Source organism: Haliotis asinina, chromosome 13, assembly GCF_037392515.1.
Source record: "Haliotis asinina isolate JCU_RB_2024 chromosome 13, JCU_Hal_asi_v2, whole genome shotgun sequence".
Classification (NCBI taxonomy): Eukaryota; Metazoa; Mollusca; class Gastropoda; order Lepetellida; family Haliotidae; genus Haliotis; species Haliotis asinina.
Window position 1 is genome coordinate 16,361,434 of NC_090292.1, and position 23,597 is coordinate 16,385,030.

At 41.7% G+C, this 23,597-nt stretch overlaps 1 protein-coding gene across 1 annotated transcript in view; it reads left to right on the forward strand.

Moving 5' to 3' along the window:
• LOC137260466 (aminopeptidase N-like) overlaps positions 1-23,597 on the forward strand; it is a 37,152-nt gene that overhangs the window by 11,082 nt on the left and 2,473 nt on the right. The window contains exons 4-19 of the mRNA XM_067798131.1: positions 4,734-4,848; positions 5,799-5,919; positions 6,210-6,361; positions 10,816-10,929; positions 11,849-11,983; positions 12,658-12,723; positions 13,624-13,689; positions 14,559-14,734; positions 15,194-15,300; positions 16,252-16,391; positions 19,029-19,084; positions 20,215-20,362; positions 20,692-20,771; positions 21,405-21,515; positions 21,654-21,821; positions 22,208-22,348. Coding sequence (XP_067654232.1) covers positions 4,734-4,848; positions 5,799-5,919; positions 6,210-6,361; positions 10,816-10,929; positions 11,849-11,983; positions 12,658-12,723; positions 13,624-13,689; positions 14,559-14,734; positions 15,194-15,300; positions 16,252-16,391; positions 19,029-19,084; positions 20,215-20,362; positions 20,692-20,771; positions 21,405-21,515; positions 21,654-21,821; positions 22,208-22,348 — 1,896 coding nt within the window. The remainder of the gene's footprint in view (positions 1-4,733; positions 4,849-5,798; positions 5,920-6,209; positions 6,362-10,815; positions 10,930-11,848; positions 11,984-12,657; positions 12,724-13,623; positions 13,690-14,558; positions 14,735-15,193; positions 15,301-16,251; positions 16,392-19,028; positions 19,085-20,214; positions 20,363-20,691; positions 20,772-21,404; positions 21,516-21,653; positions 21,822-22,207; positions 22,349-23,597) is intronic.

Consider the following 23,597-nt stretch of genomic DNA (forward strand, 5'->3'; position numbering starts at 1 on the left):
AAATGTCGCATTGTCGCGTTGTCGCCCTTTCCGATTACCGAAGCGCATGCGTAGAAAGAAAATTATAGTACGCATGCGCAGGAAAAGTTAAACTCTATTTCACACTTCAATGGTTCTTTTGCTACTTCCAATGGTTTTTAAAATGAAGTAGTGCTTGAAACGGCAGTTGGACTGCTTTTCTTGAACTTAATGCAAATCTTCATTGTTGGTTTGAAAATTATTTTATATATAAATGTATTTAGTGAATGAAGTGTGTTTTAGCAGCAAGACAAATATTTGATACTTTTCATTGTAATCAGGGCACTCGTTTGCCTTGTCATTCAAGGCGGGGCAATTTGCTGTGCAGATTAATGTCTCTTTGTCACACCAGATAGCTATTATCATAAGTTCGAATCCCAGCACCATACACACTAATCACTTTGAACATTTCGCCAATAGCCAGATGACAGGTTGGGAGAAACTGAAATATTGTTAAAATTCAAGCCACATCGGCAGAAACATCAGGTCATGTCCTCGAATGGGTCACTGTGTTCCACAATGTGGCTGCTGACACAGTTTCATGGTACAGTCCTGTCCGACGCTGATGAATTTGTTCGAGATCTGCCTCTGTTCAACCAGCAGTGGATGGATGGATACCAAGTAGAATGAGATATCTCGTAGCCACCCGACACCTCAAAGACAGTTTAGGTCGGCTTTGAACGTGATAATGGGAAGACGCCATGCGAATGGACTGTTATCATTGTGACATACTATCCGAAGAAATAAACGCATAGACGAGAAATCTGTTGAGAAAAGTTTCAAACGTGTATAACTCGTCCATAAATAGACTTTAGTGCATGAATTTTACATCAGTAATTGAGTGCATGTGCTTTAGAAGAAGATAATGTCTATAAAACAAATAAATAATAAGCGAAGACGTTGATGACGACGTAGCACGACCCTGACGTCGGGTTTTCTGGTTCTCAAACGAATCTCTTTCAGCCTGTTCCGTACAGTTTGACCTGACATCCTCTGAAGCCCGGGTGCCCTGGCTGTTGTGCTCTCACCCGTGGGAGTACCATCACGCAACTGTAGTACCCGCATGTATCTATTTGAGCAGCAGTGGTAACGCTAAGTCTGCCTGAAAGGGGGCGGTGGTTTCTTATATCTGTTTGGCTGCAACGAGTTGCAAATCATTATATCTTGCTCAGACTAACATTCAGACGCCTGGCAACAGAAGAGTTGTGAAAATACAAATCGCCTATGTGTTTCTTTTGGAGGAATGGTTTATAAGAAACGATGAAATAGCTTGGTAGTGTTGCGTACCCTTGAAGTGCCAGAAACCAACTCTCCCTCCCTCACTCCTCCTACTCTGCGAAGCTCCACTCTATTCCACACCACACCTCTCCTCTCCCCTCCTCCTCTTTCACTCCTCCGGCGCCCGGTTCTACTCCACTCCACCCTAGCCCACTCCTCTCCGCTTCGCTCCACACCACTCCTCACTCCTCCACCGCTGCACTCTCTCAATGTTTGTTAAGCTTCGCAAATTAGCCAGGTATTTCAATACAATAATGTGTTGTCATGTCTGTTTTTAGTTCTGTTTGAATCATGTCTTATTAACCCTGCACATGAGATAATTCACAATATATCTCATACTTTTCTCATATGGATACTTGATCAAGTGATACTTATGTACTACTTTCAAACATGCACCTACTGAATCATAATATTCTTCAGCAAAATGGACAGTTTGAATGCGCCATTAACCACGCACCCTTAACCCACACACTACACGGCAACATGGATGTTCATTTATCATTGTTCTGAGTTCGAATCACGGGTATCTCAGCTCTTAAAAAGCATATAAAAATGATCATGCTTGTGATAGTTTTTGGATTCCGCCGTAACTAATAAAACGCGACGCGCGACAATGCGACAACGCGACATTTTGACGAAATGTCGCGTTGTCGCATTGTCGCGCGTCGCGTTTTAGTAAATATCTTATAATACATACTGCAGTCGATATTTTAACAAAACGCGACGCGCGACAATGCGACATTTCATCAAAATGTCGCGTTGTCGCATTGTCGCGTGTCGCGTTTTAGTAAATATCTTATAATACATACTGTAGTCGATATTTTAACAAAACGCGACGCGCGGTAATGCGTGAATACATTTCATCAAAATTTTATTAGTTACGGCGGAATGTAAAAAAACAACTATGACAAGCATGATTATTTTTCGATGTTTTTAAAGGGTTCAGATAGCCAGGGATCGATATCAGAACAATGATAAATGAACGTACATCTAGTCGTGAAGTCCAGAGTGGTTGAGTGTCGTTGCTTAACGGAATGGTTCTATTCAGACTGACCCTTTTGCTGAATTTTTGTTTGATATAGCAGCCGTAGGTTTGAAAAGATACAAGTACATGTGTATCGCTGGATCTAGTATCCGTATGAAAAAATTATGTGGCATATTGTGAATCAGGCTATGTGCAGGATTAATAATATAGGATTTAAACAGAAATGAAAACGGGCATCACAATACATCATTGTAATGAAATACCGTGCTATTTATACCAATAAACCTTGGGTGAGTGGAGTGGAGCGGCGAGAAGAGTGAGAGGAGAGAGGGAGGGAAAGCTGGTTTCTGGCACTACAAGTGTACGCAACTCTACCAAGTGATGTCATTGTTTCTAATATCTTACTGTTAACATTCCATTCGTAAGGCGTTTTCCCACTATGACGTTCAAAGTCGACCTAAACTGTCATTGAGGTGACGGATTGTTAAGTGATATTTAATTCTACTTGGTATCCATCCACTGCTGGCTGAACAGAGGCAGATCTCAGACAAATTCATCAGCGTCGGACAGGACTGTACCACGAAACTGTCAGGAGCCACATTGTGGAACATAGTGACCTATTCGAGGACATCACCTGATGAATATGCCGATGTGGCTTGAATTTTAACAATATTTTAGTTTTTCACAACCTGTAATCACAACCTGTCATCAAAATCTCCAAAGTGATTAGTGTGTATGGTGCTGGTATTCGAACGTATGATAATAACTATCTGGTGTGACTAAGAGACTAACTCTGCACAGCAAATTGCCCCGCCTTGAATGACAGGGGTACAGTGCGCCGTGATTACAATGAATAGTTGCGCTACTAATTCGTTTTGCTGCTAGAACACACTTGACTGGCTAAATACATTTGCAATATGTAAAACAATAAAGAAAGATTTGCATTAAGTTCAAGAAGAGAAGGCCCACTGCCATTTCGAACACTACTTCATTTTAAAAAACCGTTGGAGGTAGCGAAAGACCAGTAAAGTCTGGAATAGAGTATAACATTTTCCGCGCATGCGTAGATTAATTGACTTTCTACACATGCGCACCGGTAACAAAAAGGGCGACAACGCGACAATGCGACATACATTTTGTCGCATTGTCGCGTGTCGCGTTTCAGTCAATTTGTTAAATGCATACTATGGTCAATATGTTAATAAAGCGCGACACGCGACAGTGCGACATCGCGACATTTTGATGAAATGTCGCGTTGTCGCATTGTCGCGTGTCGCGTTTTAGTGAATTCCTACATATCTTAGATAGGGCGACAACGCGACAACGCGACATATTTTGACCTTGAAAAGTGTCGCTATGTCGCGTGTCGCACTTTGGAGGAACAGAGAAAATATTATTCGAAACGCGACACGCGACATCGCGACAATGCGACAAACAGGCGAAATGTCGCGTTGTCGCATTGTCGCATTGTCGCGCTTTGGTTAATTTTTGCCTCATTTTGCTTGTTTTTGAGAGGGCGACAACGCGACAATGCGACAACGCGACAATGTCCCTTCTCGGATTCCATAGAAATTATCTCTCTTATACTCAATTCTTCTCTAAAACCGATTACACGCTGTAGTTCGTTTGTTTTCTTTGGGTTTTGTTGTTGTTTGCTTGCTTGTTTGCCTGGGTGTTTCGAAACACATTATGTTGTAGGAATTGTTCAAGCATAATCCTGCTCCAGATTTGCATGACAGCGTTGTCACAGTACAGAAAGTACTTCATCATGACGTCACATCATCGCATGTAGTGCCATACCATTAGACTGGTTTCCGTCACTCCTCTGTGAATTCCGTTAAACATTCCGTGGTATGAATAGACGGAGCCAGGTTTATCACATTTCTTGTGATTGCCAAAGAGTCGTTACTTTGGCCAGGGCTTTCAACGTCCCTGTGGTCATATGGATCTAACCTATAAATAATTCCAGTGACCACTTCCACAGGCTGAACTATATTCATGTCACCCGGTGCGCATAAAATCACATGTCCACACGTGTCCGATACTGTACAAAACGTACACTGTATAAATCGTCATGTTTTATTGTTCGATTACAGATTAGAAGCCCACGAGTAATGAAGAAAAACAAGTTCTATATTTTGTTATGATGGGACATTTCGGTACAGATTCTTATACTATTCCCCAGAATAACAGAAAAGTAGCATCATATTAGGGGCTGTGGGGTAGCCTAGTGATGGAACCGTTCGCTCTTCACACCGAAGGCCCGGGTTCGATTCCCCACATGGGATCAATATGTAAAGACCTTTTCTGCTGTCTCCAGCCATGATAATTTTGGAATATTGCTAAAACGGCGAAAAACTATATTCACTCACTCAAGCATGATAATATGTAAAGGAACTTGGCATTCTTAAAGTATCCTGCCTTCCATATTTGATGGGGTCTTTTCGTCTAGGGTTCCAGGAATGACGAGACACATATACGAGAGAACTGTTACCATGCCAACATACCTTCTGGCATTTATAGTGTGCGACTACGAGTATGTGGAAGACCTGGCCAGTAACGTCACGGTTAGTATGTAGACAACGCTATTACCTAATTAGTTGGCACCTCGACCCGTGAAGATCGGGGTTAGAATTGATCTTCATTTGCCAATGCTTGTTTTAAGAGGCGACATATGGGACAGGCTTGCTGACTTGAGGACACATGTCACTGTATCCTAGTTGCGTAGATCCAGGCTGATTTTGTTAATCACTGGATTGTTTGATACAGACAAGGCGATCTTCGAAGATCAGGACGATACGAGTAAGAATTGGTTTTCAGTGGCCCATGTTTGTCGTCGGGCTGCTAACGGTGTCGGGTAGTGAGACACATGTCACCGTATCCAAGTTCCGTAGATCAGTGTTCATGACGCTGATCATAGGATTGTCAGGTTTAAACTCGATTAATTACATATCGTCACATAGCTGGAATATTGCAGAGAGCGGCGTTAAACAAGAACCAAACCTGTCCCTCTAATACAAGAGCACAACATCTTATCAGATAACCAAAAGAGTAAGCCATTTTGGATATTTATCACTTTCTAGTATGGCGGTGGGGATAGGTTAGTGGATTAATGCGTTGTAGGCGCAGTGGCAATGCCCTACATGGGAACAATGCATGAAACCCATTTCTGGTGTCCCCCACCGTCACATTGCTGAAATATTGCTAAAAGCGGCGTAAAACCGTACACACTCACTCACTATCGTTTAGTGTCAGTGCATAGACTTGGACTTGGTTTGAATGCTGAGCATTTCTCTCTCTCTCTCTCTCTCTCTCTCTCTCTCTCTCTCTCACTATCGTCTAGTGTCAGTGCATAGACTTGGGCTTGGTTTGAATGCTGAGCATCTCTCTCTTTCTCTCTCTCCTTCTCTCTCTCTCGTAATATATAACTAAACTATTTCTTAAGGCAGCGTACAAATAGACTCACTCACTCACTCACTCGATACTGAATGGCGTTAATACATTGTTCACTACACAGTACCGGACATGGGCGTGGACGGAGAGGCTCGAGTTCACCGCCACAGCACAGGAGCATGGCGTCCGGATCTTTAACAGATACGCCGAGTACTTTACTCCTTCGTATGTTTACGACAAACTAGGTAAGTGACGTCATCCCACCAATCATTTCGTTAATTGACCAGCATGTGTACAAGCTAAATAAGTGACGTCATAGACAAGTGACGTCATTCCACCATCAAATCATTCATTGAGCAACTAGTGTTCAACAAGCCTGGTACGTGACGTCATTACCTAGCATTTCGTTGATTGCAGATATACATACAAAAAAAACCCGTCCAAACCACAATCATCACCACTGTTTAATACCGCAACAAATGTGACTTCAACTATTCTACAACATCTCCTACGACGGGCAACATGTACATTTCAGACAACATCGCCATCCCCGACTTCAACGCCGGAGCCATGGAGAACTGGGGTCTCATCACCTACAGGGAGACCTTGCTGTATGAACCCGGGGTTTCCTCAGCCTCTGATGAGAACTGGATCGGCGTCGTCGTGTCTCACGAAGTAGCTCATATGGTAAGTAACCAATGCTTCTTTCCCCTCAACAGTGTGACTTTACGATCAGTTAATGTGGGAGTGGTTGGTCAAAATGATTCTAAAAGCTGGCAGCGTCTTGACACAATGGGTGCGTTGCTAAATATGAATCATTATGAGTAATCAGATTAATTGCTTATCGTGGGCTTGCTCAGAGATCATACTTCCAAAATGGTGACGAGATTATAATGTTTGCTCGCATTGCTCTAAAGAAGAGTGAGCGAGTGAGTGAGTTTAGTTTTACGCTGCTTTTAGCAATATTCCAGTGATATCACAACGGGGAATATCAGAAATGGACTTCACACACAGTGCTCATTTTGGGAATCGAACCCGGGTCTTCAGTGTGAAGAGCGAACGCTTTAACCACTAGCCTACCCCACCGCCCCAAGTAGAGTCTCATTCCCCATGCGATGAATGTGTGACAGGATGTCCACTTTGAAGAACAAAGTAAGGATAATACAACACAACACAGCACAACAAAACATGGCACAATTCAGTTCAGTTCTATAATTGTATGAAAGGCCATACGCCTATGTACAAAAAGGGATACACCTTAACAATGGCATATATGATCAACTTTCTAGCTAATCAATTCTTTTCTTAACAAAATGCATTGTAAATAAATAGGGTTACATGGCGTTGTTTTGCCGGTTCTTTGCAGAAAGGTAAGGAAGGCAATAGTTGAGCATTGATCTGTGATAGAGACAGTTGTGGCAGATACTTGTTTCTTAGGTTCTCATACACAGGCTAAATAAACATAAAGTGGAATTCGTCTTCAATAATGTAACAGAATGGACATTATCTTCGGGTGTTCTCCACAGACACATACCTTCCACGGTTCATGAATAAATCAATGAGGCCTAATCTAAAACGTATAAATGCATTGCGAACATTTTTGTAGGGAAGATGAGCAAGATAACGCTCTGGCTCAAGCAAACGACTTAAATTGGCTACATGAATCACATTTAGAACATTCTTTAATAGTTGAGTGCCATTCCTGCTGAAACATATCAACAGCATGCATACGAAACTGTCTATTAAACATAGTCACGTTGTCTGTGATAACCAAATACAACCAAAACCATATCTAAATGGTAAGATGTGAATATGAGATGTCAAGTTATTCTTTCCAAGATAATCAAGATGTAGAAGCATATTGAAGGCTTTTTTGGGTAAACGAGGTTCAGACATATAAATTATTTTACACCAATATTTTAAACAGCGTCAATATGATGATATGTGCGAACCTCCCACATTCACCATATACCATAGCATTTGATGTTGACAAACAAACATTTAGAAACTTTTACAGGCAAGCAGACGATTTTTTCTATTGTATAATACTCTTTACAACCCCATACTTCAGATCCATACAGTAAACTCGAATGTATCTGAGAGTCAAACAGTCTGAAGTGAATAGTTAGTGGAATAACACAGAGCACAGGAACAACAGAGTGAAATTGTAGAAGAGCTTTCTTTGCTCTCTTCGCCAGGTTAAGTACTTATTCAGACTTAAGACGTATTTAGATTCAGTGTATGGGTAAACAATATGCCGAGGTATTTATAATTATTTACACCATCCATACGTTTACCTGTAAAAAAGCATTTCTCCCTGGCCGATAAAGGACCACCTCTGCGGGATAGAACAATGTTTGTTTTATCTAGATTCACACTCAACTGCCATTTATCTGCATACACAGAAGGTATATCTAGCTGTTTTGAAGAGCAGGTACAGTACTGGACATAAGAATGGTATCTTCAGCAAATCAAAAGTTCGATTAGATCGGGAGAAAGTTGGTTGCCATGTGTACCAGACCTTATGATATCAAAGTATAACTCTTTCATGGAAAAAGTGAAAACTAGAGCACTTAAAACACATTCTTGACGAAAGCAGACAGGACAATCGAAAATCAGTTACGCCATTTCTACAGCGGACACTGATTTTACATTGGAGGACATCGATCTTATGATACCATACATATTACCCCTCATGCCCCTATTTCTTAAACATTTGCACGTTCTACCTCTATCCACAGAATCAAAACCCTCTTTGAAATCTACGAAAGCAGCATACAAACTTCAGCTTGCTAAAGGATAAATATCTTTCAATAATAACATACAGTCTAAACATACAATCAAGTGTTGAGTAGTCCTTTTCTAAATCCTGCTTGAGATTCCGGTATCAAATCTCTCATATCCGACCACTGAGTTAACCTACTGTTGACAATAAACGTTTTGCCAACAATACTAGTCAGCGACATACCGCTATAATTGTCAGGATTTTTATATAACGGGATAACAACAGATTGCGCCCACACGGAGGGAAAACGACCTGCATCGAATGCTCGACTGAACATTTTAATCAGGAGGTGCATAATATCAGGTATTGAGTACTTCAGCATTTCAGTATTTCAGCATTATTTCAGCATTTCAGAAATACCACCATCAGTTCCAGCAGGTTTGCCAACTGTAAGACGAGACACAGCCCCCAGTATATCATATTCCGTAACAGCTGATTCCAGCACACGCCTACCGATATCATTACACTCTTCGCTTGAAACATCGCTGTCTGATAGCCATTTGTCAACATCGTAAACAATATGTTCCTTCGAAAACAGATTCTCAAAATGACATAACCATTCTGTTTGCGATATATTTCCTGTTGGGGTAGAGCGACTTTGTAGAGAACTTATATTTTTCCAAAATAGTTTTGGGCTGTTAAGGAGGTACGGAGTCGCCCACGTCTTGACGACTGGATATCATGTTTGAACTTTCTGCAAGAAGCTAAAAGTCTGCAGTAACCTATGCGATTATAGTCACTGCAATATCGTCTAAACTTTCTTAGGGTTTTCCAGCTATTTGTCCTCGCTTGTCTACAAGCTCTATTCAATTTACGTTTACTCGTGCCAGGATCAAAATGCTTCATTTGTCTTTAGATACTTGAAGCTCAATGAAGAAGACAATGTACACAATCTGAAATCCAATCTTCATTGGAATGTTCACGTTTACGTAAAGAGTGAGTGAGTTTAGTTTTACGCCGCACTCAGCAAGATTCCAGTCATATGGCGGTGGTCTTTAAATAATCGAGTCTGGACCAGACAATCCAGTGACCAACAGCATGGGCATCGACCTGCGCAATTCGGAACCGATGACATCTGACAACCAGGCCTGACCACCCGATCCCGTTAGTCGCCTCTTACGACAAGCACAGTCACCTTTTATGGCAAGCATGGGTTGCTGAAGGCCTATTCTACCCCGAGACCTTCACGGGTCACAGAATAAAGAATTATTATCGATGTGCAGCATCTGTCTCAATGATACTGTAAACAAGTCTGCCTTCAATTCAAACCTTTTATACAGGGCATTAATGTTCCATGACATGACAATATTGACAGTTTATTGTTACCGGTGCGCGGGTAGTTTCCATCATGTGAGAGAAGATCCTTGGCCTGACTGCACTGCTATCTCCTGTCACTGCGCCTCGTTTGTCACTGGTTCTCTCCGATCGTCCCGTGTCTTGGGGCTGCCCATCATTCATCATCAGCTTACCATTCTTAGCGTAACCAGGAAATGGACTTCACACATATGGGGAATTGAATCCGGGTCTTCGCGGTGAAGAGTAAACACTTTAACCACTAGGCTACCCCACCGTGATAAATGAGTGGCGTGGAACAAAGTGAGGGCAACACAATACAATACAACTTAACACAACAAAACATAACACTTGTTCATGGTATATGCCTGCTCATAGCGCACAGTTCATAGAAGATGCAGGAGGAAAAAGCTTGTATGAAAAGATGAGTTTCATTCGTAACCAACTCTTGTTATTCTGGGACAAGTCGAATAGCCACTGGTCATCACATTAGACGTGTCCACATTCAAATTACGACCCAGTGTATTATTTTGTTGGATAGCAACTTTCAGACGTAGCTAACCCGACTTGGTGGCAACGTTTAGAAACTATTTCGCACTCTGGTTCGCCCTGGTTGTTTGGTTCAAGGTTTGTAAACACTGAAACTTCCGCTTGGGGTTCACAGAAGCCAAGAGTTATTTCTAAGGGTTTCATTATAGTTACTATCTACAACACTCAGTACACCAAAGCATCCAAACCATAAGCTATCGACAGATACGTCAAATAGGGAAAGAAAAGTATTTGTTTCCAAACCAAAGGGACCAACAATTTGGGACATGGAATGAATGGTTTCGTTTCGTTTCCCCGCACTCAGCAATACTCCAGATATATGACGAGGGTATGCAAATAATCGAGTCTCGATCATCGATCTCGATTGCTGAAGATCATTTCTGACTCTGATCTACACTAGTGGACATGGATTGATACCGCAACCCAAATAATCACAATCATCGAGTGTGAAATATTTAACAATATCTCATCGGATGCTATCATCTTCCTGTTAATTAGTCTTTAAATTTTGCAGTGGTTCGGCAACCTTGTGTCTCCTAAATGGTGGAACTGGCTCTGGTTGAATGAAGCCTTCGCCTCGTTCTGGGATTATCACATCGTTGGAGAGTTGAACCCTTCCTGGAGATCGGTAGGTGGTTTGTAATCTGTACCAAAATATACTTACAGAAACATGAGTCTCATTAACCTACTCAGACTATGACCTCCTTTTCAGCCGGTCCGAATTTTCTTGTGTGAAGATGAAAATAGACATCAAAAACATCTCTGGTTATACTGAATTCAAATTTCTTGCTTCATAGGAAAATTGTATTTACAGATGAATTTTCATTTTAAACTTTAATAACACGGTATTTCGGCATTTTATGTCGAAGTTTAGACAGCATACCTTAAGAAATCACAGACTGTCCCTGTTTGATGAAGTGGCAAATGATTCACAATGCATCTGACTCACTGCTTACACCTGTTATGTGCTTTTGTGCTTGTTGACTGTATCTCTGTGACGCACAACGAGACTGATATAATATCAATTCCGTAGCATGCTGTACGTCAGAACATGCTGTACGACAGAGCATGCTGTACGACAGAGCATGCTGTACGTCACAACATGCTGTACGACAGAGCATGCTGTACGTCAGAACATGCTGTACGACAGAGCATGCTGTACGTCAAAACATGCTGTACGACAGAACATGCTGTACGACAGAGCATGCTGTACGAGTTTTGCAAGGATTAGAACAAGCGTAGTATTGTAATACACAAAGACGTAGACGTGTTATTGCACTCAGTTGCTCAGTAGGACGGAACCCAGTAAACAGGAAACGAAACTGTTCAGTAGCATACACAATGTTAAAGTATATCCAGTACACCAAGAATGGTAGTTCTTAATGATATGACCGATATCTAAATGCATAGTAAAACTCGATCTCCTTATCTCATATCTGCAGGTATATTCACTATGTAGTTGGATCTCCTTATCTCACGTCTACATGTATATTTCCCATGTAATTGGATCTCTTTACCTCTCGTCTTCATGTATATTCTCCATGCAGCTGGATCTGTTTGTCTCTGGGGACATGCACGGCGTTATGGTGCCCGATGCTGCAAGGTCATCCCACCCACTGACCACTAACGTCATGTCTCCTGGTGAGATCAGTGCCACATTTGACGCAGTCACGTATTCAAAGGTAAGGGCACTGTTGTTAAGACAAATGTTACCTCAGGTCGTTATCAAGTCATGTATGGAATGTCACCAAAGGAGGTAATATGTAATATATTTCTCATGATTTTTATGTCAGCTCCAGCTGTCGGTTTGCTAGAACAAAACGATGACGGTCACAATTGATCATCAGTAACCAATGCTTGTTAGAAGAGGATTGAATGGCCAGGTTCACTGACTGAGTAAACACATGTCATCGTATCTCAGTTGCTCATGATGTTAATCACTGGAACAAACAATGGAACATAGCCAGGGATCCTTTGGACAATGTAACTATGGTACCCAGTCTTTGGCATGATTACCCACACCATTTACCAATGATCCCATTACCCAAATAAACCTTAGACGGGTTAAGGAATGGTGGGTTAGCCAACCGTTACAGTGTTCTCTCGCCAACTCCCAGCACGTGCACAAAATTGAGCTGAAACCTGTTTTCATTGACACCACTTCCTTCAGGGTGAAATAGACGCAGGACATCAAACAGCTAACTCACTCCCTCGCTCACCCACCCACTCACTCACCCACACACTACAGGGCGATCAAACGGCTTCACACTACCGAGTTGTTGTCGTTATTCTTGTTTTTGGCTTTTGTTGGCTATTTGGTTTTTGTGCTTGTCAATCCAGTAAACGTTTATTTCAGGGCTCAGCTATAATACGGTTGATGCATCTGGCGATGGGACAAGAACTGTTCATCAAAGGATTAAATGTGAGTTCTTCGTGTGTAAATGGCGTCATTTTGCTGGACCAGGTGCCCGTGTCATACAATATTTACGACACGAGTGCATTAATGTTGGTATTTCCCGTGCAAGAGCAAGGGATATACCGTTATTTAGGCACGAGTGTCGTGAGCATAGTATGATGTGTGCACGAATATAATGTTTGGTTTATTACCGAAGTCGTCAACTTGAGGAAAATAACCCAAATGTACTTTCAAACATAGGCTGGCTATCCGACGTCGCCGCATGTAGAACACAACGTCACGGAAGAAACATGATGTCATATAACTGTTCATGACGTCACGTTACCATCGCAAAGTGATGTTTTGCCACAGGGCATCTTATGATAGATATGAACCCCGATTTGATCGCTATCGTAGGAAATATAACCTGTCCATGCATTGCATCATGACGTCAGTGTATTTGATGTGACGTCATTTCATTGTCAGTATTCCATTCAGCTTACACTATCAGTTAGCACATATTGTCATTGGTGACAAGATTCATTTGTAATCCATATTTCTCTGTTATTGTCTGTGCAATACATTCAGAATGGGGGATTTTAGAGCCCGAAGCTCCATGTACAACCTTCCACCTTGGTCATTTGATATCAACTCGATCACCCACTACTGGACGATAAATGTTCTAGATTTCGTTTGTATAAAGAAAGAGTTGTGTCAGTTAGATTTTATGTATGATATTTCTTACAATATACATTCGGGCAAATTTCAGCATGTGTGAGTTTTAGCATTAGTTTCCGTCATATAGGCGTTTTGCACTGTCACCCCTCCCTTAAGGTGTCATAGTATTGAAGGTATATGTTGTTAACAATGTTTACAAGAATTCATGCCTAATGACTTCTTCCTCCAAAACCTAAATGTTATCTTCAGCGCTACCTGGCGACGCATGCGTACGGGAACACAGACCAACAGGACCTGTGGGACGCACTGACGGAGGTAAAAACATTTATGGTTGTTTTTGCTGGGAGAGTTATTGGGTAATATTCTACTAAAAAACTGAAGCCTACGTAGTGGATGGTTGGCAAAGTGCTTGGATCGAGCGTCCAACGGTTTTGACTTGTCACAATCAAAATATTTACGCTGCTCTCTGTTTTTGTCTGTCCTTCGTCCTGATGATGCTGTAAAGTCAGACTACACTCACTCACTCACCCAATCAATCAATTAATCGATCGATCGATCGATCGACTCACACAGATTGTAGTGCATTCATATCGATTAGCCCTTCAGTCCACATGTGGCTCCGACCGTTGACGATTCAGGGTAGAAAATTTCTCCATGCCAACAACCTATGCTTGTCACAAAAAGGCAACTATGCTTTTTCGTAAAAGGCGACTAACTGGGTCGGGTGGTCAGGCTCGTTGACTTGGCTGACACATGTCATCGGTTCACAATTATGCACATCCATGCTCATGCTAATGATCACTGGATTGTCTGGTCCGGACTCGATTATTACAGTCGCCATATAACTAGAATATTGTTGAGTGCGGCGTAAAACTCATCTCACTCACTCACTCACTTACTCCAGCTCCTTTACAATGCATAGGAAATAAAAATTAAATGAAACGAAAATGTGAAACAGGATTACATACTCATGGAAAATAGAAATGTCCCTTTTTATTCTTTTCAACAATTTCACCCACTTTGCAATACAAAGCTTGTGAAGAGACTGCCAGGAAGGGCAACAAAAATTACCTTTTAAAGGTCCGTTGGTCGAAATCGATCGACTGACCTCTGTATGATATGATATCATGTATTTGTGTTTTATGCTACACAAAGCCACAGACGATATCAATTTTATGTTTCAGGAAGCAAGAGATAATTCCATTATGTTAAACATGACTGACATCATGGACCCGTGGGTTACTCAGATGAACTACCCTGTCGTCAACGTTACCGTGGAAACAGGGAAGATAACTCTCACTCAACAACGGTTTCTTGTTTCGGGGGCTGAAAACGCCTCCCAGGACACAGGCGCCTACGGGTAACTCATTTTTCTTTTAAATTTAGGTGGTGTTTTGTTTGTTATTTTTTAACTTTGCGGTTCACTCACGAAACCAGGTCTGGGTTCGAATCTTTTGTTGTGTATTAATGCTTCAATATTGATTATGACGGTTGGATAGCGAAGTGATTATTGTATTCGCGGGTCACGCCAAAGTTCGTTTTTGATCCCCGAAATTACCTTGCCTTATTTTCAGGATGACCGTAGCCGAGCGGTTAATACTTTCACCCGTGATGACGAAGTCAGGGTCTGCTTGCCGACACTACTTGATAGTTCCCTGTACTATCTACCCATTGTTTCTATAATTAAAAGATACGCTGGGGAGCCCTGAGGGTTCCCTTTCCGACATGAGAGTAATATTCGAAGCCAGATTCTGGTAAAGTGTTATAGCTGTAAACTGTTAAAAGCGTCAAAATGCTTTTTCATTCACCCGTAATTAAGGTACAAGTGGACCATCCCTATCACGTACACGTCGAGCGAGGACCCCCAGTTTGACACAGTCTACAACTATAGCAATCTACATTACATGAAGCATAATGAAGATTCACGTGAGTGTTGGCGGGGGCACCAAGTTGAGGGACTGATCATTTCATACAATGTGAAATATTCTCATTCATAGTAGTAGTAATCAATCCAAGCATATTTTCAAGAACATATATTATTTGTCAGACACTCGATACGAGATACTGTGCGTAAAATATGAGGACAAATAATTTGTAAAAAAATGTTTATTATTTGCAAATGTATACACTTGAAAATAGATATCGCAACACTTAAATGATTTTCAGCCCTCATGTAGCCAGTTATGTTCATATAATAATTATGATGTTTGTATGAATATTTTTACCCTTCCGGGTACATTGATAAAAGATATACACGCGCTACGATCAAAGGCGGGCGTCTCATGCAATAGGTCACGAGAAAAAGCTCGTATTAAGTGAGCGAGTGAGTTTAGTTTTACGAAGCAACCAGCAATATTATTCCAGCTATTTGGCGGCGCACTGTAAATGGTCGACTCTGGACCAGACAATCCAATGATCAATTTTCACCAGAGAATCCAGCATGAACATCGATCTGCGGAATTAGGAACCGATGACGTGTGTCAATCAAATCAGCCAGCTTGACCTCCCGATCCCGTTAGTCGCCTCTTCCGACAAGCTGAACGCCCATATTCTAAGCCGAGCCTTTATGGCCAACTCGGATTAAGCAATCACAGGTTTACAACCATTATGACTACATATGAATGTAGAAGAACTATTTTACAACGGATATATGTCAAAGTAAAAGAAAGCATGTATGATGTTATACCCAATGTCGGACATGAAAAGCATGAAGTATACTGAACAGCAAAAGAAACGCAATTTTCAAAGAATAAAATCTCATAAAACCCGATTCTGTTTTAAAACCCGATAAAAAACAGTTGTGTTTCTTTAGCTGTTCAGTATATTAAAATCTCTGCGATGCCTAAATGACAACGTCCTTTGTTCCGATGCCCTTAGTCGTCGTCGATCTAGATGTGACGTTGCCAGCTGATGGCTGGGTCATTGTGAACCTGAAAGAGTGTGGCTACTTCCGGGTCAACTATGACGTCAACACGTGGAACAACATCATCAACTTCCTGTCTAACGATAGCCACGAGGTCCGTATAACTGAAACGTTACATGCCTTTGGTTCCAGCCTGTCGCTTAATCGCGGAAATAGTCCACCTGTACGCTGGTTGTCTGTAATAAGCAAGTGATTAATATTATGAACAAAGGTCAGCCAGAGTAAGATGACAACCGAGCAATAAGTCAATATGGGAGTGAGTGGGTGAACTTAGTTTTATGTCGTACTCAGCAATATTCCTGCTATAAAATAAATAATCGAGTCTGGACCAGACAATCCAGTGACCAAAAGCATGAGCATCGATCTGCGCAATTGGGAACCGATGACATATGTCAACCAAGTCAGCGAGTCAGCGAGTCAGCGACTACCCAATCCCGTTAGTCGCCTCTTACGACAAGCTTAGTCGCCCTTTCTGGCAAGCATGGTTTGTGGAAAGCCTAATCTACCTCGGACTTTCACGGGTGTAATCAGTATGGTCGGCCACCTCATCCACAGAGTATGACAAGTGTATCAAAGGCCGTTAGCGGTTTTTTGGTGACTATGACTATGATCATACCGGGTAGTCAGAATTCAGAACGGACCCTTCTATCTCTCATTACTGCTTTGTTTGAATGTGAGGATACTTAGGGTTGGAGTTTTGAAGTCTTTGTTGAGGTGTAAGAGAAATCATCTGACGAGTAAGTTTACGATTAAAAAAACTTTACAGTTATTTTCGTGGTTATTTCTTAAGTACAACTTAAACGAAAAATATGCCGAAAACATTTAACGTATACTATGAGGCAAAAGTTACTGTGATCAACGACAAAAACATATCGAAGATAGACAAAATGTATTGAGTCTAAATAGTTGGATTACATGATCAGCTGGGTGACTTGACATCCCTTCGACATGCCTGGACTGATACAATGTGAACCTTTAAGGAGTGAAAACGGGCAGGGGTCATAAACCGAAATCACACGTTCAGTAAGGTGTATGTCCACCGCGTGTTGCAATGCATGCTTGACATCTGCGCCTCATAGAGCGAACCAAACGTCTGAGGAAGTCCTGGGGGATGTCATTCCATATCCGGGGAAGTGCTTGACGGAGTTCCCGTAACGCTGTGGGCGTTGGCTGTTGACGTCGTAATCGCCGTTCCATTTCGTCCCGCACGTTCTCTATGGGCGAAAGATCAGGGAATCTGGCTGGCCACAGCAACACATTCGCATTGTTCTGGACAATCACGAACAACTCTTGCAATGTGGGGTCTGGCATTATCCTGTTGAAAATGCAGATCTGGACCATGTTGATGCAAAAACGGAAGCACATGAACGTTCACGATTTCGTCTCTATACCTAGCTCCATTCAAGTTTCCATCGACAATGTGTAGTGGTGTCCACCCTGTGCTGGATATCCCACCCCATACCATCACTCCAACGCCGCCAAAACGGTCTCATTCCATAACACATAGCGTGATGTAGTGTTCACCTTGACGTCGGTACACGCGGCGTCTCCCATCAGAGCGATGCAAAAGGAAACGAGACTCATTTGTGAAAAGGACAGTTCCCCAGTCACGTGCTCTCCATCGCAGGTGCTGTTGACACCACTGAAGACGTAAACGTTGGTGCCGGGGTGTCAAAATCGGCCTTCTTGCCGGACGTCGTGCTCGCATCCCATGACGTGCTAGACGTCTCCTAATGGTCCGGACCGAGACTCCATTTGTTCCAGGAACTGTCAGAGCTGTAAGTGTTGCAGGTTGGAACCTAGCACGGTGATGGGTGTTGAAGATCCATCTGTCGTTTCTGGGCGTGGTCACTGGAGGACGTCCAGATCTGGGGCGGTCTCGAACGTTGGCATTTTGTTGGTAACGTTGCCATAAACTCCAGATTGTGTTTCTGTGAACGTTAAAACGTTGTGCAACGTCACGTTGAGATGTCCCAGCTTCAGTTAGACCAATCGCTCTCCATCGGTTATTTTCACTCAACCGTGGCATGTTGTTACGCAGTCAAAAGGCAAAGATGACTTGTTTTTTCTGACTATGGATTCAATTGACAACAACAGCAGTAAAAATGATTCGAGATCAAAAGTCATCAACTTTACTGAGAGCTTGTGCATGTTGTTTTCACAGATTTTCATACACACAAACAAAGCGTGCAAAATGCTTTTGGGTGTGTTCAGAATAAGTGTTCATTCATGTCTGTGAACTTTGGATCAAACTCTGACGATGTATGTCAAGGATGAAGAACAATGTCAATCACAATTTCTTTTGCCGCCTAGTATAATAGCAGACACTTCAGTGAACGTATTTATTTGCCAAGATATACAAGAATTCTGGTTATTGAATTTGGGAGTGTTTTTCTTCTGCTGTTGTTGTTGTTGTTGTCGTCGTCGTCGTCCACCACCTACACAGTGAGCATGATAACCCGTTACATATGGTCTCCCCTTACTAAAATAAACTATTTTAAGCCTACATTCCCAGGGACAAACTGACAAGTGAGGTAGAGCGGTGGGGTGCGGGTGGGTTGAGGGTGGGTTGGTGGGTAGGTGGGGGATCTCAGTTCAGAGAATCGGAGTTCGGATCAGAAGTTCAGAGGTTCGATTGGCGAAGTTTAATGACCGCTACACATGAAACTTTAAACCAGTGATCAATGCGACAACTACGGACTACCTTTTCACGAACAGATTCTGTTTGCAGCTAATTCATCCAATCAACAGAGCACAGATCATCAACGATGCATGGAATCTTGCAAAGTGAGTTGTTTGATAAGTGACTGATTAGTATAAGAGTACAACTTGCCTGTTTATAGTGAAACCCAGTTTATAACATCATCATCCTTATCATCGATAATCCCCCTTACATGTATACCACAGGTTATCCCCTGGTGTATTTTGCAGGCTTCATTTGTTATGCTTGTATCTAAGCCCACATGTTATAGTATCTGGCTTCCTGTTCTCTATTGTACTGAACAAACATCTCCTCTAACTTGCACATATGCTTCTGTCCTTATACTGTTCATCACTTCCATGATAGCGGTTTACACAGAAACGTCGTCTCACAGCGAGGGAAAAGTTTTTCATCCATGCATGGTTATCCTTCCGTCCTTCCTGAAACCCAGTTTATGCTCTTTGAATTCATACATATTCATAATATGTATTCCTTAATATCTCAAGAAAGGAATCTTGACATGCGTTCAACCTGAAAATCGCCTGTAAAGCAATTTATTACTCGTTGAAGGTATAGAAAATACTAAACTATGTCCCGTGTAATACCATATTTATGAAACGAGCGAAAGCGAGTTAGATACCGACACCATGCACTGGTTTCAAAAGTGTGGTGTTACACGGGAGACAGTTTAGTATTTCATTCATCACTCACCCAACATTTGCAAAATAACATCGAACTAAGTACTTCTTTCCTCAGAATTTTGAGTGTCACCAAAATCGTTGAATTATTATAAAGAAGTACTTAGCTCGGTAATATTTTGCTAATTTTATAGTAATGCACGGGACATGTGGTATTCTCGATGTATCAGGATTTAAGGAAATTTCACTTGATTGTGTAAACCGTTATGTGTGCATAAGCATTGTTTTTAGTTTATGTTTTACGGTTGCTTTTAGTTATGTGTTATCGTAATATAGCACATTATTAGTACAATTCGAAAGATACTTGGGAGCAAGAAGTAATTACCAGTGTTTGTTCATTTTTGCAATCTCAGTTTGTACTTTTACCGTAATCGCTGTGTTCTTGAAAGCGATTGTTATGAATGACAGGAAGTGACATCATCATCATCATGTCAGCTCTACGTCATCACAACGTGAGTCAGATTTAAACATCAAAATCCCCCACCTCCTTATACTCTAAAAGCACACCTGCGTTTCAGGGCTGGGCTGCTCGACCAGTCCATTGCTCTCAGAACTGTCAACTACCTGAGCAAAGATCTGGATTACGTCCCGTGGAGAGCGTTCATCCGGGAACTTGGCTACGTGGAGTCAATGTTGGAACGTACTCCTTTATATGGCATATTCCAGGTTAATGCGTTCATATTTTCGTCCAGTTATTCACTCACAATGTAAAAGTAGTACTAATTTGTTGCTGACCGCTAAGCATAACATTATTCGAGCCATGTGACGTATGTGGACCAGATAATCCAGTAATAACGATATGATGAATAGCTCCAAACGCCGTCGGGGTGCGTCCGACTGCCAGGTCCACAAAATCGCCCCTTTGTTTGCTGGTGACCCAGAATCAGGGGTACGTATTTAAAAAAATAGAACAACATAGACCAACTATGTGTGTTTTATTCAAATACCGCCACTGTTATGTGTCCTTGACCTTTGATGAGAGTCTTCAATTCCAGGTCTTCATACGGAACACTGTGAGTACTCCATTCGCCCGAATTGGAACAAACATTACAGAGACTATGGTGCCAATAGAAAAGTAAGTTCATCTAAAAAAAATAAATTGCATAAGAATTTGTTATTTTTCCCAAAAGGATTAAGTACCATTTCGAAAAATTAGTTTTATTAATTTTTCAAGGACATTCTTTTTTGATATGGTTTTCATAGAAAAATGTATCGGAAAATTAAAACTGAATCTGATTTTACCAAACCATTAAAAGTTCATAATCGATGTTTGCAAATAGGGTGTTTGTTACTCACTAAACTGTTTAGCTTTATACAGTTCCGGGAATAAAACCATTTTTTGTCTCCCGTAATTTTGTCTTACTATTTCGAGCCAATAAACATCTCTTGGATGGTATCTAGACGGCACTAAAGCAAAGGACAAAATGCTAACGTTAATATATCAATGTATTTTTTTTAAATTGTAGATGAACCATTGGTAGTGTTTTGATTGAACATTGTGGTGAAAAGAGTGTACAGAACACATAACGAGTTTGACAGACAGAGCTTCATGACGTTTGGACGCCGGTACTTTGGCCTTTTCAATTCTCTGTACCTTGTTCGATAGCTTTCATGGACTTTATACAAAATACGTCAAAGATGATAAAAGACACTGGTATACATCTCCCAGCTGCATGAATTTCGACATGTATCAACTTGTGTTTCCTAGATTCACAGTTTCCCAAATGGCGTCATTGGCATGTAAACATGACCTCCCTGAGTGTGTCCAGTTTGCTCAGGACCAGTTCCAGCGCTGGATGGGGAACCCAGGCAGCAACCCGTGAGTACTTCCGGTTTTTGTGTAAAATTATTCGTGACGGCTCTTGGCGGTTACGGTCTAAATATATCCTGATTGCCATTATCAAAGAAATGCCACAGGACACTGAAAGGACGCCTTGTTTCTCCAAACTGTTTCCAGAATCCACCCAGATCTGCAGAGCACTGTGTATTGCACGGCAGTCCGCCATGGCGGACACCAGGAGTGGGAGTTTGCCTATACACAGCTCCATGCAGCAGAGTCTAGCTCAGAAAAGTCGCGACTGAGAGGAGCTTTAGCATGCAGTCGGGAGCCAGGGCAATTACAGAGGTAGGCAGAATCAGATCTAGTCTTTATTCAGTGGAGTCATCGGTCGGGAGCCTGGGCAGTTACAGGGATGGGCAGCATCAGATCTAGGCTTTACTCAGTAGAGCCATCGGACGGGAACCAGGGCAGTTAAGAGGTAAGTAGAATCCCATCTAGTCTTTAATCAGAGGGGACATCGGTCGGGAGCCAGGGCATTCACACAGGTAGGCAGAATCTGTCTTCAGATGAGGCACATCACGACTGAAGTTCAAGACTTGATTCAGGTCTTGTATTGACGTCTTCCTATGTATCACAAACAAGGTAATGAAAACAAGATTCATAAAACAACTGTTCATCTATATATCAGACCCAGCAATATTGTAATATGTACCACTATGGTCCTCGCATAGATTACTTGAGATGTCGCTGAACCCTGAAGAGATTCGACCCCAGGACACGAGGACCACCATAACTGCCGTGGCTAACAACCGCTGGGGCAGAGATCTCGCCTGGAACTTCCTCAAGGACAGATTCACTGACTTGGGGGCAGCGTATGTATTCGTGTATTTAAAACAAAGAATGCGATTGAAATTATTTCCACCATCACCTGCTTCATGTTCTAAATACCCACGATTATCCGAAAAATAGGTTCTCTTCTTCAGCCCATGCATGTATTAAGAGGCGACCAGCTTGATCGGGTGGTCAGGTTCGCTGATTTCTGATGGCACATGTCTGATAACACATGTCATCTTATTCAGTTAGCGCAGATAGATGCAAATAATGTTTATCACTAAATAGTACATGTCCCAACTCGATTATTTACGGGAATAATCGTCATATAGCTGGAATATGGAACAACAACAAATGTTCCAGATTGAATGACGGTGCTTGTTGTTACCGAGCATGATGCGAGGCATTAAGAGAATGAATAGGACAAGTTGGCTCGGATGTGTCAGAGATAGTTTAAACGTCACTGCTCGGTTGTCTTGCTGACATCGAGGAAACGGACATTGGTCCGGAGATGTACAGACAGCTGCTACCCATCGATTTTAACTTATCGTGATTGATATCATGAACAATGTTCCACAAAGTCAGGTAACGGAGACATTTTGTCAACCCATCCACCGGATTCCCCAAGCTAGTGTAATGATCATGGTAACACAACTACTGCAGATCTACCCTGACCCCCATTCCTAAATGACAATCACTGCAAATTAATTCTAGAATTTTAATATAGCAATAACAAAATATTTTTAATCAACCGTTATAATGACATGGTATGCCACGAGGCATGTACCACAGATATCTGATCATACTGAAGGTGGGTCAACTCCCTGGCATCATCAATGTTCTCAACTTCTCCAAATTCAAACCAGTTATAACTCAGAATACACCTTGCAAATGACGTTTCTCGTGCGACATATGCCGTACTCTGAACATGACTTTGATACCATACATTGCAAACCGATAGTAGGGTTCGCACAGAGTCAGTGTAAGGAGAGTTGTAATTTTTATTTATTTATTATTTTTTTTCTTTTATTTTATTCTTTCATCACTTCTATTTCATTTCAAGGTGCATGTACAGGGTGGGCATTCACATCGTCAAGTTAGTGTATACACATTCGAGGGTGTACATATATAGACAGACAGGAGCTAGGTGAAAATATTATTTCTTTACTGGGCATATTAGTTAGGGTATGTTAAACTGTATATGTGCTAAATTAACAAGTCACAATATCGTATCTAAATGTTACCCTTTCCAAGTAAAACAATTACGTTTGTTATTTTTCATCGCGATCA